General features: G+C 43.5%; 1 protein-coding gene across 1 annotated transcript in view; it reads right to left on the bottom strand.

Moving 5' to 3' along the window:
• Positions 1-1,642: 1,642 nt before the first annotated feature.
• ZNF789 (zinc finger protein 789) overlaps positions 1,643-19,404 on the bottom strand; it is a 48,409-nt gene continuing 30,647 nt past the window's right edge. Inside the window, exons 5-10 of the mRNA XM_025986206.2 lie at positions 15,353-15,460; positions 15,050-15,192; positions 12,376-12,448; positions 7,193-7,319; positions 4,439-4,552; positions 1,643-2,792 (exon numbers count right to left, since the gene is read on the bottom strand). Coding sequence (XP_025841991.2) covers positions 1,783-2,792; positions 4,439-4,552; positions 7,193-7,319; positions 12,376-12,448; positions 15,050-15,192; positions 15,353-15,460 — 1,575 coding nt within the window. The 3' untranslated portion in view covers positions 1,643-1,782. The remainder of the gene's footprint in view (positions 2,793-4,438; positions 4,553-7,192; positions 7,320-12,375; positions 12,449-15,049; positions 15,193-15,352; positions 15,461-19,404) is intronic.

The following is a 19,404-nucleotide window of genomic DNA, read 5'->3' on the forward strand; positions in this document are numbered from 1 at the left end:
AATTCATACCAACCAGTACAAAACTACTGCTTTTTGAACCCAATGTACAATCTATTACTTACTATTTTCCAACTGTAAGGCTCGAGATTTCTTAATTTTCTGAGATGTCACTTCTTTTCCTCAATAGATCTTTGTTTTTATATGTTGGGTAAGAAACCATGGAATTGGTAGGAGCAAGAAAATAAAATCAAGAAGAATCTAGAAGGGAATTTATAGGAGAGTGTCTAATAGCAATATATGATGCAGACCTAACATGATGTTAAGGTATTAGAATTTTGAGTGGGTTTCTTCTATTGGCGAGCTGTAGGGAAGTCATGTGGTCAGCTCAACCTATGTAACCTGGGTGTAAGAATGTGCTTGGAATAACTGGAAACAAAAGAGTTAATGCTCCTCAAGGACTATAGTTGACACTTGAGCACAAGCTCTCTTGAAACACTGGCAGGGAAATATAGGAGACACAGCACAGAAAACCACTAAGAAAGCAGCTGCAAGATGAACAAATGCATAATCCCATGGCAAAACTGAAAACAAGGGTAAAGCACATGCTTTAGAGATATTTCACCCAAGGGGAGAGAAAGGGTCATATTTGTGAAATTCCCATCAGGCATTAGTTGAGGCCTGCTCCCAACATGTGCTAGTTACCCTACAGAGCAGTGGCCTTTTGTGGTTTTAGAAAAAGCCTGCAGACCAAGAGACACACAGTGCAAGTCAGATGCAGCCCAACGGGGTAAGCAGAGGGCAGGGGACCCAACAGCACCTATTAACAACTGACAGAATCTAGTAGCACACTAATCTATGGATAAATTTTAGTAATTTTTAAGAAAATGGGCTCCATACCCAATGTGGGGGTTGAACTCACACTCCTCAGCCAAGCACCCAAATTTTGGTAATTCTTAATATCTCACTAAGTGAGTAGCCCTTATTTTACTTTTAAAAAGTCAGTGTAGGGCAGCCCGGGTGGCTCAGCGGTTTAGCGCTGCCTTCAGCCCAGGGCCTGATCCTGGAGACCTGAGATCGAGTCCCATGTCGGGCTCCCTGCATGGAGCCTGCTTCTTCCTCTGCCTCTCTCTCTCTTCTCTGTCTCTCATGAATAAATAAATAAATAAATAAATAAATAAATAAATAAATAAATAAATAAATAAATAAAATATTTTTTTAAAAAGTCAATGTAGAATCTGCTAATTTTTCTATATAAAACCAAGAAAAGCATTTTTTTACACCATTCTTTTACTTAAAAACATTTCTCTCCCAGTTTTATGAGAGGTAAGAAAAGCACTCCCACATCGTTCATAATCCATCAAATTGTCTCCAACCTAGGGAACCACAAGGTTTTTATGCCTCCCTTCCACCTTAGCTTGGGGTCGTGAAAGTATGAGGAGCTCAAGGGAGGCCAGACAACTGCTTATTACATTCTATTAATTCTTGTCTACAGCCAGGTTAGCCACAAAAAGAGGGTCTCCACAGCAAAACCATTTCAGTTCCTGTTTAATAATTTTCATAAAACAATGAAGTTACACATAATTACAAGAGTGATAAGGTCTGGTCCTTAAATGGTCTTTTTTTTTTTTTTTAAGATTTTATTCATTTCTTCATGAGAGACAGAGAGAGAGAGAGAGAGAGAGAGAGAAGCAGAGACACAGGCAGAGGGAGAAGCAGGCTCCACGCGGGGAGCCTGACATGGGACTCGATCCCGGGACTCCAGGGTCACACCCTGGGCCGAAGGCAGGCGCTAAACCGCCGAGCCACCCATGGATCCCCAAAATGGTCTTTTTCCAGTTAGTATCACATGGGTATCTGTTGTCTGTGAGTACCCTGATGCTTAATAAAGCTTGTGCGCCAGATGAAAGATTTTCCGCATTTGTCACATCTATAGGGTCTTTCTCCGGTATGAATGACTTCATGACGATGAAGATTTGCCTTAAAACTAAAAGTTTTTCCACATTCTCTACATTCAAAGAATTCCTCCTTGGTATGGGTCCTTTGATGCTGAATGAGATCTACACTTCGGCTAAAGGACTGTCCACATTCACTGCATTTGTGAGTGTTCTGTTTAGTATGAATCTGTTGATGGCTCAAAAGGGTCGAATGCCGACCAAAGGCTTTTCCACATTCAAGACACTTATGGGGTTTTTCTCCACTGTGGATTAACTGATGTCGAATAAGGGTTGAATTCTGACTAAATGTTTTTTTGCACTCACTACATTTATAGGGTTTTTCTTTGGTATGGATCCTCTTATGTTCAATAAGATATGCCATCTGGCGGAAAAATTTTCCACAGTCATGACACTTATATGGCTTTTTTTGAGGGTGACACTGTTTATGGACAATAAGAGTAGACTTCTGTTTGAAGGCTTGCCCACATATGTCACATTCAAAGGGATCCTCTGATGTATGAACTCTTTGATGTCGAACAAAATTAGCCTGACGCCTGAAGACTCTATCACATTCACTGCACTCATAAGATTTTGCATTTGTAAGAATTTGCTTATGCTGCAAAAGGAATGATCTCTGGTTGAAAGGTTTTCCATTCTCCTCACATTTGCCCTGCTTCTTCCTTGTTTGAGCATTCTGAATTTGAATAAGGTGGAGGTTTTGAAGGAAGTCCTTGTGACATTCATCACCAATAGTAGGGAATGTGAGTCTGTAAATGTCCACCAACTCATTACATTTATGTAACTTTTCTCCAAGTCTCTTGGCCATTTTCTGCTTTACTGATGTCTTACAGGACTCTACATCTTCTGAAATTTTCTGCTTTGGAGTTGGCTTTTTCATCTTGCATCTAGCTTCAGAACCTAATCAAATAAGAAGAAAACAGAAAAATGACCTGTCCTCTGCAGAAGGGAAAAAAAGAAGCCAACTATATGTACTCTAAGATACTTGAATGAAGCTAAGAAGTGCTTGGTTAGTTATATCATCCCACTACATTCTGATTTTTCATAGGACTCCTGGCTTCAATAGCAGAAAGAATTCTGGACATCAACTAACCAACAGAAAAATGCACAAGTGTGTGCCAGAGAAGTGAGAACTGAACAACCTCATCACCACTAATGGAAAGCTAACTTAGTCTGGGTATTCAGTAGGGTCACATAAATGTAGGAGAGGTAGCATCTTATACTCTCTAGACAAGCATGTTTTCAATAATTCTGGGAGAAACAACTCCTTAAAAATGGAAAATGTAATGGGATGCCTGGGTGGCTCAGTGGTTGAGCGTCTGCCTTTGGCTCAGGGCATGATCTCAGAGTCCTGGGATCGAGTTCCACATCAGGCTCCCCTTGAGGAGCCTGCTTCTCTCTCTGCCTATGTCTCTGCCCCTCTCCCTGTGTCTCTCATAAATAAATAAATAAAATATTTTTTTTAAATGGGGAGTGTAAGATAGAATAAAAAAGGAACCAGAGGAAAGTAGATACAAAAGCCAATGGACCACAGCAATAGTTCTCAACAAGGGGTGATTTTGCCTCCTGAGGGATATTGACAATGTCTGGAGACAGACATTAGTTGTCACAACTGGGGTGGTGCTACTCAAATCTAATAGGTAGAGGACAATGATACGGCTAAATGTCCTACAATACATAGGACAGCTCCCTACCACAAAGAATTAACCAGCCCAAAATGTCAATAGAGTAGAGGGTGAGAAAGTATGGAGCAGAAGGTATGGAAAAAGGTAGAAGCAGCAATCAGGACACAGGAAGTAGGAAAAAGTAGATCAAGAAACCTCATGGGAATATGAAAACCAAAATGAAAGCAATGGAACAAGAGAAAACAGGAAGGATAAGTAATGAGGGTAGAATAAGGAATATCTAATTTGGCATAAGAGCTGTCAGACCTGGGCAGCCCCAGTGGCTCAGCGGTTTAGCACCGCCTTCAGCCCAGGGCCTGATCCTGGAGACCCGGGATCGAGTCCCACGTCGGGTTCCCTGCATGGAGCCTGCTTCTCCCTCTGCCTGTGTCTCTGCTCTCTCTCTCTCTCTCTCTCTATGTTTCTCATGAATAAATAAATAAATCTTAAAAAAAAAAAAAAAAGAGCTGTCAGACCTGCTGCTTCAGAGAAGCACTCTACTGTAAAAGAATGAGGATAAGCTTTGCAGACTTGAGATCAAATCCCAACTACCAATGTACTGGTGACAGATACCTGAATCTTTTCAAAGTATACTTATTTATTTTTAGTAATCTCTACATCCAACATGGGGCTCAAACCCATGACGCTGAAATTAAGATTCACATACTTTACCAACTGAACCAGCCAGATGCCCCTGATTCTTTTAGTTTCTTCATCTGGAAAATGGAGCTAATGGTCACACGTACTACCTTCAGAAGGCAGCAGGGATGAACAAATGGGAGGATATATGCCAAACACCTGGCTCAGTGTCTGGGGCACACAATGGGCTTTATTTCCTGCCTCTTCAGGATTTCCACTCGACTGGGTCCTTTCCTCACCCACCTGGACAAGTACTACTGGTAGCCTTCCTAGTCCCAGCTCTTGGAAGATCCAGGATCCATGGTTCTTCCCATTGCTCCAGCAGGCAGATCACCTCAGGTTTGGGAAACTGAAATCCTACTCATGGAGAAGTAAACGGGATGTGGTTAGTGAGTTATGGAGAGATGTCCTAGAGCTCAGCTTAACTCCCTTGGGTCTACAGTGGCAAACAGATAAGGACAATAATCAAAAGGGCTGGTGACAAGAGAATTCAGCACAGTCTTTCTGAAAATCTGACAATCTTTACTGAAAGCCTCAACAATATTCACACCTCTAGATGTGGTCATTTCACTCTTAGAGATACAGCCTATGGAACAATTATGACAAAGATTAATCCAGGATGTTCAGCAGAGTTGTACCAGTGCATTGCTGGAATTAAAGTAAACATCAACGGAGCAATGTCTACAGCATAGCATGTTAATGTAGTGAAGGCAAAAGTATTAGGCAGATATTAGAAATCCATGTATTCAAGAATATTAAAATAGGAAAATGTTCCCTATATGTTTTAAAGCAGAATGCAAAACTCAGGTGAGTACGATCCAAATTTTGTTTTTAAAAACTATACATGTGTGTGTATATGTACATAACTATATATATATGCATATATATATATATATGAAAAAGTAAACCAAAATGTTAACAGGGGTAATTTCTGGGCAGTGGGCCTACAGAGGATTTTTATTTCCTACTCTGTTATTGAAAAGTCATTCGGTAATACAAAGAGACTTAAAAGTGCCTGTACCCTTTAACACCAAAATTTTGTATATTCGAGAAGAGTCAGGAATTCATATAAGGATTTATGGTCAGAAACATCCATTCTAACATTATAATATAGAAAATGATGAATGCATAAGCAAGCCAACAACAACAAAAAAAAAAGCCAAACTAAATATCCCCAAATGGAAAAATGATTAAACATCATAGATCATACAACAGAATTACATTATGCTCATTTCCTATATTTATGGAGGCTTTTACTAGCATAGGGAAAATGCTGATACTGTAAATGTTAAGATTTAAACGAATTATAGAATTATACAATGAATATGTTCAGCTACATTTTTTTTAAAGCATAGGGGGAGAAAAACTGGAAATAAATCTTCCAAAATATAAACAGCATTATCCTCAAATATTCTCCCCTCCCTGTCATAATTCCATGTACCTTCTATGTATTCAAGTCTGCTCTTGTCATCATTTACAAGGAAAATAGACATAAAAAACTCCAGAGGTGGGTGGACAATCCCACAAGTGGTGGTCAAGACTGTGGCAAGAGGGCAGCCCCGGTGGCGCAGTGGTTTAGCGCAGCCTAGGGCGTGATCCTGGAGACCCTGGATCGAGTCCCACGTCAGGCTCCCTGAATGGAGCCTGCTTCTCCCTCTGCCTGTGTCTCTGCCTCTCTCTCACTCACTCTGTGTCTCTATGAATAAATAAATAAATAAATAATCTAAAAAAAAAAAAAAGACTGTGGCAAGAATGTCAGTGTGGGGGTCAAAGCTGTGGCCCCAAAAAGCAAGCTATTTGTTAAGGAAATGCCCACAGGACGGGACTGCATTGGAATAAGACAAAGGCAGGCTCCCCAGAGTAGAGAAACAGAGAAGGTTCAGAAATGTAGTCGGTTAAGAATCATTTCCTGGATACCTGGTGAGGCTGCCAACAAGGAAGGAACCCATTTCCAGAGAGAAGACAGAAAAAGACTTTTCAAAAGAAAAAAAAAAAAGCTAACCTTTGGAATCCAAATCAGTCATAATCTTTTCAGCTGCTACAGGTCTTTTTTTTTTTTTTTTTTTTTTTTATGATAGTCACACAGAGAGAGAGAGAGAGAGAGAGAGGCAGAGACATAAGCAGAGGGAGAAGCAGGTTCCATGCACCGGGAGCCTGACGTGGGATTCAATCCCCAGTTCTCCAGGATCGCGCCCTGGGCCAAAGGCAGGTGCCAAACCTCTGCGCCACCCAGGGATCCCTGCTACAGGTCTTATAGATGTGGAGGATGCAGATTGGGGTAGTGGGGTGGATTAAGCATCTCTGACCTCTAAAATAAAAGGAAACTGGGATCCCTGGGTGGCGCAGCGGTTTAGCGCCTGCCTTTGGCCCAGGGCGCGATCCTGGAGACCCGGGATCAAATCCCACATCGGGCTCCCGGTGCATGGAGCCTGCTTCTCCCTCTGCCTGTGTCTCTGCCTCTCTCTCTCTCTCTCTCTCTGTGTGTGTGTGTGACTGTCATAAATAAATTTTAAAAATTAGAAAAAAAAAAAAAAGAAAATCTTAGTTTAAAAATAAATAAAATAAAATAAAATAAAATAAAATAAAATAAAATAAAAGGAAACTATTCATTGTCCACAATTCCTTATTTGAAAATCTTGAGGCCAGATGTGTTTCAAGATTCAGAATTTTCCCAGATTTTGGAAAATGTACACTTAGTGTGTATAGTTTCTATTACATACCACCCCCAACAGGGGTAGGAGCTGTACCCTTAAACACACTGGTGTTTCTGATGCTAAACAGATAGACACGAAGACCAAGTGAGAAAGATCAGGATGATACATAACTTTCCATAGGAAAAGATCAGGTTTTACCACCTGATGACTTTAGGTTGGGCCTTGCAGCCAAATAAATTATGAAAAAACTAGTTTTTGGAGTTTCTCTGATGTTGGAATTGCAAATAAGGGACTGAGGACTTGTATAGACACTCAAAGCCAAATCTTCAAGCTGAGTCATTACCCAACAAGATCATGTTTCTGTAGTTCTCCAGCATCACGTCTCTGTAGAGGTCTTTCTGGGCCCAGTCAAGTCTGTTCCATTCTTCTCTGGTGAAGTACATGGCCACGTCATCAAAGGACAACAACTCCTGAAAACATATTGATTACAAGCTCGGTTCTTTTTTTTTTATTTTTATTTTTTTTATTTTTTATTTATGATAGTCATACAGAGATAGATAGAGAGAGAGAGAGGCAGAGACACAGGCAGAGGGAGAAGCAGGCTCCATGCACTGGGAGCCTGACATGGGATTCGATCCCAGGTCTCCAGGATCGCGCCCTGGGTCAAAGGCAGGCGCCAAACCGCTGCGCCACCCAGGGATCCCACAAGCTCGGTTCTTATGATAACTTTGTGAGCTATCATTATTATTCTATGGGTGAGGTCTGAAGAGGTAAAGGGACTCAGCCAAGCTCATTCTTCCTTCTGTACCACAGGGTAGACAAACTTTTTCTGTAGAGGGCCAGATGGTATTTTAGGCTTTCCAGGTGATTTGGTCTCTGCTACAATTATTCAACTCTGTGGAGGTCGCACAGAAGCAGCCAGGAACAATAGGGAAGTGAATGGGCATGGCTGTGTTCCAGTAAAATCTGACTACCAGGTCCAGGTCAGCTTGCTGACTCTGCTCTTATAAAATATCACCTTTAACAATATATTTCTGCCCTGGTTCCCTTCGGAAAGAGATGGCACATTCCAATGAGGTCACTGAAGATGGGGTAGCATGCAGACTATTCAAAGAAGGGGGCTTCGTGGAAACCAACAAGGCATGCTGAAGCATGTGTGGGGCTGGCTCTGATGGGGAAGAAGACGGGAGGGGTTATTGGAATCTAGAAAGTTGTTGGAGAGGAAGCAAGACTGGGGCTTTGTAGCCACTGTCATCCCACAGCAGGGATGCCCTGGGAATAAAACCTGACACCACTTTCCTCCAGGTTTCTAGTTCCCTGACCCCTTCGACCCATTGTCAAGAATCAACTGGAAGCCAGAGGGCAAGACAACCCATTGATGGCATACAAAGGTCAGCCTCAAAGGGCACAGACCAAAGTAGGGGAGGGTGGAGCATACATCAGAGGTATGCTCTGTTTAGTACAATATATAAGGTAGAAGTTTCCATTTGCAACTGTGTTCAACTCCTGTGGGCCAAGGATAGAAGATGCCTCACACTACTGCAGCCCTTGGAGCAGAGGCCTAGTGTCTATCCACTAAGCTCCCTTCCCTTAGGAGAAACTGTATAGCATGGGGGCTCTCTGTGCAGGTTAAGGGCAATCATGGCCCCTCTTTCCTCCCTACCAAGCCTGACTTCCAGGGCTATGGGTTCAAACTCCCTTCCACCACCATTCCAAATATCCCTCCTTTTACCAGAGCTGCCCTGCACATCTCAGCTGACATTCTCTGATGCTCTGTGGAAGGTTAGCAAGCACCGGGGAATAAAATGGCTTAATCTGGGATGCCTGGGTGGCGCAGCAGTTGAGCATCTGCCTTTGGCTCAAAGTGTGATCCTTGGGTCCGGGGACTGAGTCCCACATTGGGCTCCCTGCAAAGAACCTGCTTCTTCCTCTGCCTATGTCTGTCTCTCTCTGTGTCTCTCATAAATAAATAAATAAAATCTTTTTAAAAATGGCTTAATCTCCCACAGAGTTATCTCTATACACTCAGTTTCATAGCCTTTAATGTTGCCCCAAACTCTCACCCTCCTCTTCCTCCCCAGGGTCTTCTACATGTTTGCCACCCTCATTCTTTGAAGGAACATTTATTGGGCACCAGTAAGTTGCTAGTTTTCAAGAAAGGTTCCAGCTCCTGCTGAGGCCACAGGATACAGCTATTCAGGCTGTGCAAGGCTCAACCCTACAGAATACCGTTCACATCACAGCTGTGTGAATGGGGTCCCCTCGAGTTGCTACATGCACAATCTGTGTGATTCTATAGCAGCTCTGGTCCCTGCTTAGGGAGTGAACCATCCAGGAGGAAAGATGGAGAAGTCAACAAGGTAACAATCCAATGGGAGGTACTCAGAGGGGGCTAGGAGGACACATGGCTCAGCCCACCACTCCCTTCCAGAAGGCATTGCCAGTTATGTCCCAGGAAAGAACCCACAGGACACATGCTCCCTAATTCCTCCCCTGCCATCCCTGCCAGGCATTACCTATGTTCTCACTCATCCCTTTCTCTTTTCCCTCTCTACAAAAGAAGCTGTCCTCCTACCAATCCCTCCCTCTCTGTCTCTGCTTCCATTCCCTTGTGTCTCCCCCAGGGTCTTAACCCAATGATGAGGACTCTTCCTTGTCTAGAATTTTATTGTCTTTCCCCTGTGATACTGTGATTTTTTAATAAGAAGTATATATTTAGGGGCACCTGAGTGGCTAGGTGTTTGCCTTCAGCTCGACGATGACTCCCTGAGTCAGGCTCTCCACTGAGTGAGAAGTCTGCTTTTCACCCTCTTCCTCTCCCTCTACCCTTCCTCTCCACTCTCACGTGTGCTCTCTAATAAATAAATAAAACCCCTTTTTAAAAAAGAAATACATATTCAATCTTCATCCTGATTTCTGGCACAGAGCTCATAAAACCCTTGGAATTCGTAAGGGCTAAAGGGATAAGAGCAGGAGCATCTCTTCATATTTGGTCTTTTGTCCTTGGTTTCTGAAATAGCTTGAGTCATGAAGGTAAAAGTGTCTCCTTACTCAAAACAAATTGCTTTCACCACACCTGAGATTATGTTAATGAGGTGATCTCTGGAAAGGCCCCAAGGATGGCAGGCTGGCTGCCAAGAAAACCAACCTTGTGATTAGGGGATTTGAACACCCCCAATTCAGAGGAGGGTGAGGGGGCTGGAGGTCGAATCAGTCATCAAAGGTCAATGATTTACTCAATCAAGCCCATGTAATGAGCTTCTATAAACACCCAAAAGGATGGGGTTCAGACAGCTTCGGAGTTGGTGAGGCTGTGGAGTGCTGGGAGTATGGCACACTCAGAATATGGAAGCTCTGTGCCCCTCTTCTGTCTGGCTGTTCCCAGGTATAGTGTTTTATAATAAACCAGTAATCCAGTAAGTAAACTGTATTCCTGAGTTCTGTGAGCCACTCTAGTAAATTAATCGAAGGAGGGGTTCATGGTAATCTCTAAATATACAGCCAGTCAAGGCACAGGTGACAACCTGGACTTGCAATTAGCTGGCATCAGAAGTGGAAGAGGGGCAGTCTTGTCAGACTGGGCCCTTACCCTGTGGGTCTGATGCTAACTCTAGATAGAGAGTGTCAAAACTCAGTGAAATTGCAGCACCCTCCCCCCCCACCCCCGGTGGTTTCACAGAATTGCCTGATGTGTGGGACAAACCCCAACATGTCTGGTATCCAAAGTGAAATGTAACATGAAGGTAGAAACCAGAGAAACACAGGAGAGTTTTTCCTAAACACTCACTTCTCCTCTAACTCCTTCCCCTTTATCAGCAAAAATCCCAAGACCTCTCTTATCTTTAAAAAGACATTCCTGTGCCTGCCTTCCCCTCTGGTTTCTGCTCTCTCTCCTTCCCTTACTGGACCAGGTCCCGGGAGAAGACTACTCTCACTTCCAGTCACTCCATAAGGCACCATCTGGTTTATGCCTCTTCACACCTCTGCACATGCTCCACAGCACCCCTACTCCCGCCTCCTCGGATCACAGGGAAGAGTAATACAGTTCCTATAGGAAGTCAGGGAGGTTTTCACAGAGAAGAGTTTTTCATTCCGTCTCAAAATCCGAATATGTGAGTTTGCCTCTGTACAGAGAGAAGAGGCAAGAATAGAGGAACGGAAGAGCACTGCAGACTTTCTGGCCATCAAGGCACGCTGGAGATGAAGCCAGAAGGTGGGCAAGCAGCCAGAGCTTTGGGACTCCTCAGAAAATGCAGACACCCTGGAGCACTACGGCCAAACTGCAATAACTCCAATTCCTTCCCTCCATTGACCTTTCTTTCAAAACTGTTATGATGGCTTCCTAACTTGTCTCCTTATTTTTAAACTCAACTTTTTTTTTATATTTTTTTTAATTTTTATTTATTTATGATAGTCACAGAGAGAGAGAGAGAGAGGCAGAGACACAGGCGGAGGAAGAAGCAGGCTCCATGCACTGGGAGCCTGATGTGGGATTCAATCCCGGGTCTCCAGGATCGCGCCCTGGGCCAAAGGCAGGCGCCAAACCGCTGCGCCACCCAGGGATCCCTAAACTCAACTTTTATAATCATCCTCCATAATGTTACAAATTCAATAACTAATCTTCCATTGGACCCTTCAATACCAGCAAATCAGAAACTATCCCTGTATTGCAAGAATATGTTTACAGATCTACTTTTCAAAAAAACAAAACCTGTAAACTCCTTCAGGTAGAGTTTACCTCCCAGCATAAAGTATAGTATCTGGTAACACAGTAACACTGACAGAACTATGGTAACAGTATCTAAAACTTGCAGAGTGCTTAAAATATAACTAGATAGTATGCAAAGTATTATCCACTGATTTTAGGAAATGCCTTTTTTTTTTTTAAGATTTTTATTTATTCATGAGACACAGAGAGAGAGAGAGAGAAGCAGAGGGCGAAGCAGGCCCCATGCAGGAAGCCCAATGTGGGATTCGATCCCAGGACTCCAGGATCACGCCCTGGGCCAAAGGCAGGCACTAAACCGCTGGGCCACCCAGAAGTGTCTTACTTAATACTCACAGGTCTTTGTGATAAGTGGTACTATCCCATTTACAGATAAGTAAACTGAGGCCCAAGGAGTTTATGTAACTAGCTGAAGGTAACATATCTAAAACAAAGCCAGGGGCAGCCCCGGTGGCTCAAAGGTTTAGTACCACCTTCGGCCTGGGGTGTGATCCTGGAGACCCGGGATCGAGTCCCGCATCAGGCTCCCTGCATGGAGCCTCCTTCTCCCTCTGCTTGTGTCTCCACCTTTCTCTCTCTCTGTCTCTCATGAATAAATAAATAAAATCTTTAAAAAATAAAATAAAACAAAGCCAGGATTTGAACCTGTCTGACCCCAGAGTTCAAGCTCTTTACATCACACCTTCCAAGAAGGAAGAATCCCCAAATTAATAAAGATGGCTTGACCTTAACAAAGGAGTCCAAGCCACTGCTTGGCCACAGGGACTGTCCTGAGGAAGACAAGGAGGAGACCAGCTCACCTTCCATCCAGCTGCCAGGAATACACCTTCCAAGTCCTGGTCTCCGAGGTGGGGCAGGATCACTGCCATCAGGCTGAACCGAAAGAGAAAAAAAGATAACGAGTAAGGCTAGTTCCAGTTTAAAGCTCTCTCACCAGGCAGCCCTGGGACAGAAAATTCTAAGCTGGTCACAGTCACCACGTTTGGTGCTGAAATAGGTGATAAAGCAAAAGGAGCTGCTAGAACAGTCTTTTCAGGAATTTCTGAAGTTAGCTTAATTTCTAAAGCTTTATTCCAGGGCCCTGCCCTCCCCTGCTCCCTGGAATACATTCTATAGCACCCTATTGAAAGACTAAATACCAAAGAGACAAGACCATAGATAAAAACAGAACTCTGACCCACAATCTGCAGCAACCGGCCCAGAACCCAAACCACAACAAAGGCAGCAATCAGCCCCACATCGAGATTGGGTCAGTAACTGCCAGCTTATCCTAAATTCTGACTTCCTTCCTACAATCTAGGACCAACAGAGAAAGCCTAATACATTCCCCTACGCAACCACACAGGATGTCCCACTTCTACTTCTTTAACCTGCCCCCAGCTTTCCCAAGTCAACAACCTCCAAACTGGACACATCCGAGCTTTCCTTTTTTTCCCACCATGAAGCTTTCCCCCACCTGCCTTTGAGTCTCTGCCAAACAGGTGATTGTGGCTCACTCCCTTGCTATAGCAGGATCTGAATGAAGAGCCTTCGTTTGCTCTCATTTTGGGGGGAGTTCCATAGGGAGGTGTTCATGTATTTCTTCATCCTACAGGATCAGCTCAGAGAGTATAAAAACGACTTTAGGGCAGTGAGAGAGTTCTGGCTACATGTTACATACAAAGAAGCAACCATTGTCAAAGAGTATTCAGAGAGATTTACTTGATATGAATATTCATGGAATGAGAAACAAACAGCAAACAAGGAGACTTCAAAACCATATGTATAAAGAGACTGAGCCATCTGCTGCCACTGCTCAGTTCATAAAGCGTGTGAGGGGTAGCAGAATATGCCACCCATGATTATTTTGTGCTATAGGCACTTGAAAAGTGGCAAACAAACACAAAGAAAGGCTTTCTCTGAACTCCCCTTATCTGCTTAAAGACAGATCCCTCAAAAGGAACTCGGCTGTCTTAAATTCCCCTCCCAGGGAAGACAGACTTCTATCATAGGAGACGAGATGAGATGACACATCAACACTCAAACTGTCATAAGCGATCAGACCTCCAGTCTGCTCCTCTAAGGACCCACTCATCTTTCCTAAAAATCATTTACTCTCCTCCAAGAGGCCTACATCCTCTCTCCTCTTTCCCTATTAAAAGAGTATTTAGGAGGATGCCTGGGTGGCTCGGTGGTTGAGCATCTGCCTTCAGTTCAGGGCATTAGGCAGGACTTTGCCCTCTGTCCTGTGTCTCTGCCTCTTTCTTTGTGTCTCTCATAAATAAATAAATGAAATCTTAAAAAAAAAAAAGGGGGGGGGGTATTTAGGTCTGAATTCTAAGCCACTCCAGGAGTTACTCATTTTTCCATGGATATTTCCCATGTATGCATGTTAATAAATTTGTTTTTCTCTTAATCTTTTCCTGCCAGTGCTGAGGTCTCAGCTAAGAACAAAGAAAGAAAATTATTTCTCCGTCCCTACACACGAAATGAGGAAGTACCTTGTTTTCTGTTGTGACTGCTTAATAGAAACTTACAACCCTTTTAGAATAGGAGCATTGCACAAGTTTTCTTGATTCTAGCTACCGGCTGGGAAGCTACAAGGTCACCATGACAAGAAGACAGCTTAAGTTTCGTGGAAGGAGAGTCAGCACTTCGGGGAAATTAGGACAGTTCGAGTTTTGGTTTCACAGTTACGGGTGGTGGATCGAAATATAGTCTGCACCTTGGTTTTTCCTTAACATCGTAGAATCAATATTGTTAGTCTCCCGGCGTTCACAAGTGATGGGATACAGGTGACTTCTTTCTTTCTTCTTTCTTTTCTTTCTTTCTTTCTTTCTTTTTCTTTCTTTCTTTTCTTTCTTTTCTCTTTCTTTCTTTCTTTCTCTTTCTTTTCTTTTCTTTCTATTTAGTGTGTGTGTATGTGTGTACAAGCGCGCGGTCTGCCACAGTAAACCTTGCTTTCTGTAAGTGCATTTTTAAGAAAGTCTCATGCAACACTCACGTTCCTTAAAAACATTTGGAAGATGCTCTTCAAGCAAGGAGGTACGCCAAAAAAAAAAAAAAAAAAAAAAAAAAAAAAAAAAAAAAATGTCCTGACTGATGGCTTCAAGATTGGAGAAGGGACCTCAACCCTTTCATGACCTAAACTATACTATCTGCCGTGAGCCTGGTGCATTTGGAAGCCAGAACCTAAAACGCCACTTTCCCAATAATGTGAACTCCTGAAACGTTCAATCACATCTCCTTTTCCCCTATAACCAAACCAAGCCAAACCAAACCACAGTATTCAGCGGCCATTCATTCATTCATCGGACTTGCCCTTCCTTAAATGCTGAGGACCTGACACCACGGAAAATATTCACAAGTTGACATCCTCAGGAAGACGCTCCGTAAGTGCCCTGTGAGCTCCCGCCCGAGGGTCGGCCGACCCCGGACACCTGCCGTGCGGGACCACCCACCCCTCCCATCACGCTAGCTCCTCTCTCTCCACACCTGCTCCGCGCCTCCGACCCTCCGCGCGCCGCCTCCTCCAGGAAGTCCTCAGTGTCCACCTGCTGCGGCCATCGGGGCCGGGCTCCCCTTATCGAGGTTCCAGGCGGGACCGGTGGCACGGTCGGCGCCCCTCCGCGGACCCCCTACCTGAGGGCGCGAACGCGGAAGAAACCCGCGCCACTTGCCCGCCCTCAGTCGCCCGCGGGGAGCCCAGCGCCCCCGCCGGTGTACCTTCTAGGAAGCGCGGAGGCTTCGGAACTCTCTGGTCGGGTTAGGAGAGCGACAGCCACCGGTCTCACGCACCCGCCGCTCCGCTCGGGGCCAATCAACGGCCTCCGAGGGCGCCGGCTGGGCCACGTGATCCCCAGGCCCCGCCCCCGCCAGTTCCCGCTCTGTCGAGCAGTCCGGAATCTGCGGTACGAGCCACCTGAAGGCATTAAAAAACCCCTGCTGCTGAGACCGTCGTCTTCCACAGTGAATCAGAATTTCTGGGGGTGGGCCCTCGTGCACCTGGGTATTTCTAAAAGCTCCTCTTGTGAGTGTAGTGGAGAGTGACCAACTTTTTAGAGAGCTAGACCTGGACACAACCCTACCAGACGAATAACATAGGATGCTGACTCTAATGAATTATGATACATAGCTGTTATTTAACATAAAATATGGAAAGTAGGTGTTCATCTGAAATTCTGTCATTCGGAAATTACATGAATGTTACTTAAAGCAATACAGGACTAGTTATCAGTGGCAATTTTTTTTTTTTTTAAGATTTTATTTATTCATGAGAGACACTGGGAGAGAGAGGCAGAGACACAGACAGGGGGAGAAGCAGGCTCCATGCAGGGAGCCTGACGTGGGACTCGATCCTGGGACCCCAGGATCACACCCTGGGCTGAAGGCAGGTACTAAACCGCTGAGTCACCCAAGGATCCCATCAGTGGCAATTAGTTGTAATTGATAGGAAGACTAAGCTTTGATAGGATTCCATATGTTTAGCAAAGAAAAAAAAAGTAACAGATTAAAAAAAAAAACAACCACCCTTGTGTGAAATCGCCCTTTAAGTCTGGATTTCCATTGGCCCAAACACTGGAAACAGAGAGACGCAGAGGGAAAGAGGGATGGGGTGTTTGTTTTACTAACACCATACTACTTGTTTGACCTGGGACAAACTAACTCCTCTGTATGTTAGTTTCCATATATGTAAAATAAGGAGACTAGTACTATGAATCTTAAGGGTTGTTCTGAGTACTCATACTCTCTTATCCTTCATTTTGCATTCAACTGTTTCAGTTACCCAAGGTCAATAGCAGTCCATCGCGGTCCAGAAGCAGATGGTCCTCCTTCTGACATATCCTAAGATCGATAGTAGCCTAAGGCTGTATCACAAAGCGAATATCATTCACCTCATTTCATCTCATCATATAGGCATCTTATCATCTCACATCATCACAAGAAGGGTGAGTATGGTTCAATAAGATGTTTTGAGAAGGCTCCTGGGTGGTTCAGTGGTTAGGCTCTGCTTTCCACTCAGAGCATGATCCTGGAGTTTGGGGATCGAGTCCCACATCAGGCTCCCTCCAGGGAGCCTGCTTCTCCCTCTGCCTGCGTCTCTCTCTTTCTCTTTGTCTCTCATGAATAAATAAAATATTTAATTTAAAAGAAAGATATTTTGAGAGACAGAGATAAACAATATTCACATAGCTTTTATTACAGTATATTGTTATAATCGGTCTATTTTATTGTCGTTGTTGTTAATCTCCTACCATACTTAATTTATAAATGAAACTTTATGGGAGCACCTGGGTGGCTCAGTCGGTTAAGCGTCTGCCTTCAGCTCACCTCATGTTCCCAGGGTCCTGGGATCAAGTCCTCCATCAGGCTCCTTGCTCAGCGGGGAGTCTGCTTCTCCCTCTCCCTCTGCCCCTGCACCCTGGTTGTGTTCTCTCTCACACTCTCTGTCTCTCTCTCAAGTAAATAAAACCTTAAGAAAAAAAGTGAAATTTTAAGTGTAAGTACAGGAAAAAAACATAGTGTATATAAGGTTTGGTACTAGCCATAGTTTCAGGCATCAACTGAGAGTCTTGGAATGTATCCCCCCACAGGTAAGGGGGGAATACAGAGGAGGGGGCCACTTTCTGCTCATTCTCTACCATATTAAATGAGTTAGTATGCTTAGAACAATGCTCGGCCACAGTAAATGTTCCTAAAGCATTAGGGAGAAAACCTTCAGTTTCTAAACATCTTTAGATGAACGCAGGTATTCAGTAACTCTGTTGTAGCAGTTTGAACTTCTGAAGGAAAATTAAGAGAATCAGGAAATAAAATGAAATTCATTCATTCATTTAATATTTACTGAGGGCCTACAATGTTCTAGGCACTGTTAAATTTCAAATATTACACATTTAAGTATTACTCAAAGTATTTAGGGCTTGGTCCAGGCAAAGGGCTGCTGATCTCATACAGGAAAAACCAGTTGAGCTTTTGAAAAATTAGGCTGTGCTAACATGACAACATTGAAGACATGGGGGACCTCAAAATCAGAGGTAGTTTCCTTCTCAGGATATTTACTGATAGCTGAAGCTACACAAAGCTGGAGGATAAAGAGCTATACTAACATATTGGGAATGGAAAAGGAGAATTTTCAATCTCCCAGTGCTTGAGATAAGGACTACTACAGGGAGATTACTAACTGTAAATCATACAAACAATAGTTTCCACTGCTACTCTTGTATTAAGTTCACTGATCCTTTCAGATGTTTTTTTTAATCTCTAGAAGTTCTATTTGTTTTTATGACCTTGTATTTTTCTGTTCATTATATTTGTGTCTTTTATGTTCCCTCCCTCCCTCCCTCCCTTCCTTCCTTTCCTCCCTCCTTTTTGTAGAGAGCGAGAATGAGTGGGAAAAGGCAGAGGGAGAGAGAGAGAGACTCTTTTTTTTAAAATTTTTTTTTATTATTTATTTATGATAGTCACAGAGAGAGAGAGGCAGAGACACAGGCAGAGGGAGAAGCAGGCTCCATGCACCGGGATCCCAACGTGGGACTCGATCCCGGGTCTCCAGGATCGCGCCCTGGGCCAAAGGCAGGCGCCAAACCGCTGCGCCACCCAGGGATCCTGAGAGAGAGAGACTCTTAAGCAGGCTCCACACCCAACTAGGAGTTCAATCTCACGACACTGAGATCATAACCCGAACCGAAATCAAGAGCTGGACTCTTAACTGACTGAGCCACCCCACTATGTTTGTTTCTTTTAAGTCCTTGAGCATAATTATTTTAAAGCCCATGTCTCCTGGGGCACCTGGGTGCCCTGTCAGTTTAGCATCCGACTCCTTACTTTTGATCTCAGCTCAGGTCATGATCTCAGGGTTGTGAGATCCCCACACTCCACTCCACTTAAAGTCCTTGTCTCCTGACTCCATAATGTCTGTCATTTTTGGATCTGCTTCTATGGACTGATTATTTTCCTGGTTTGGGATTACATTTTCCTGTTACTTTACAAACCTATTAGTTTTTGATTGGATGCCAGACATTATGAGTTTTACACTGAGTGCCACAGTTTGTTGTTTTCCTTTAAAAGCATTAGAACCATACCATCTAGAAATCCCTTTTCTGGGGGAATACCCCAAAGAAATGAAAGCAGAGTGATTCAAACAGATAATTGTACACTCATGTTCATAATAGCTTTAGTCACAACAGCCAAAAGACAGAAGCAAGCCAAGTGTCCTGGACAGATGAATGGATAAACAAATTGTGGTGTTTCCATACAATGGAATGTTTCCCAGCCTAAAATAGGAAGGAAATTATCTGACAAATGCTGCAACATGGATGAACCTTGAGTATGTGATGCTAAGTGAAATAGGCCTGACAGACAAGGACAAATATTGTATGATTCTAATTATGTGAGGGACCTAGAGTAATCAAATTCACAGAAACAGGGAGTAGAAAGGCACTTTCCAGGGGCTGAGGAAAGGGGGAAGTGGAGAACTGATGTTTAATGGGGACAGAGTTTCAGGTTGGGAAGATGGAAAAAGTTCTGGAGATGTACTGTTGTGATGGTTGCACACAGTGTAAATGTCCTTAAGCCACTGAGCTGTCCACTTAAAAATGATTTAAAGGGTACATTTTATGTTATATATATTTTACTAGAATAAAATTTTTTTCTTTAAGACAGTTCATATCACTTTCAGATCAGCTTGACTCTTTCAAAGCTTGTTTTGAAGCTTTGAAAGATGAGTTACCCCAAGAAGAATGTGACCTTAGCTTGAAAGCTTGAGCAAATCTTGATGTCCTCTAGGGCTAGTTTAATACTTTTACTAATTATGGCAGTCAGGACATGAGCCTCTCCTAGCTCTTTGTGAA

This window comes from Vulpes vulpes, chromosome 3, assembly GCF_048418805.1.
Source record: "Vulpes vulpes isolate BD-2025 chromosome 3, VulVul3, whole genome shotgun sequence".
NCBI classification, from domain to species: domain Eukaryota; kingdom Metazoa; phylum Chordata; class Mammalia; order Carnivora; family Canidae; genus Vulpes; species Vulpes vulpes.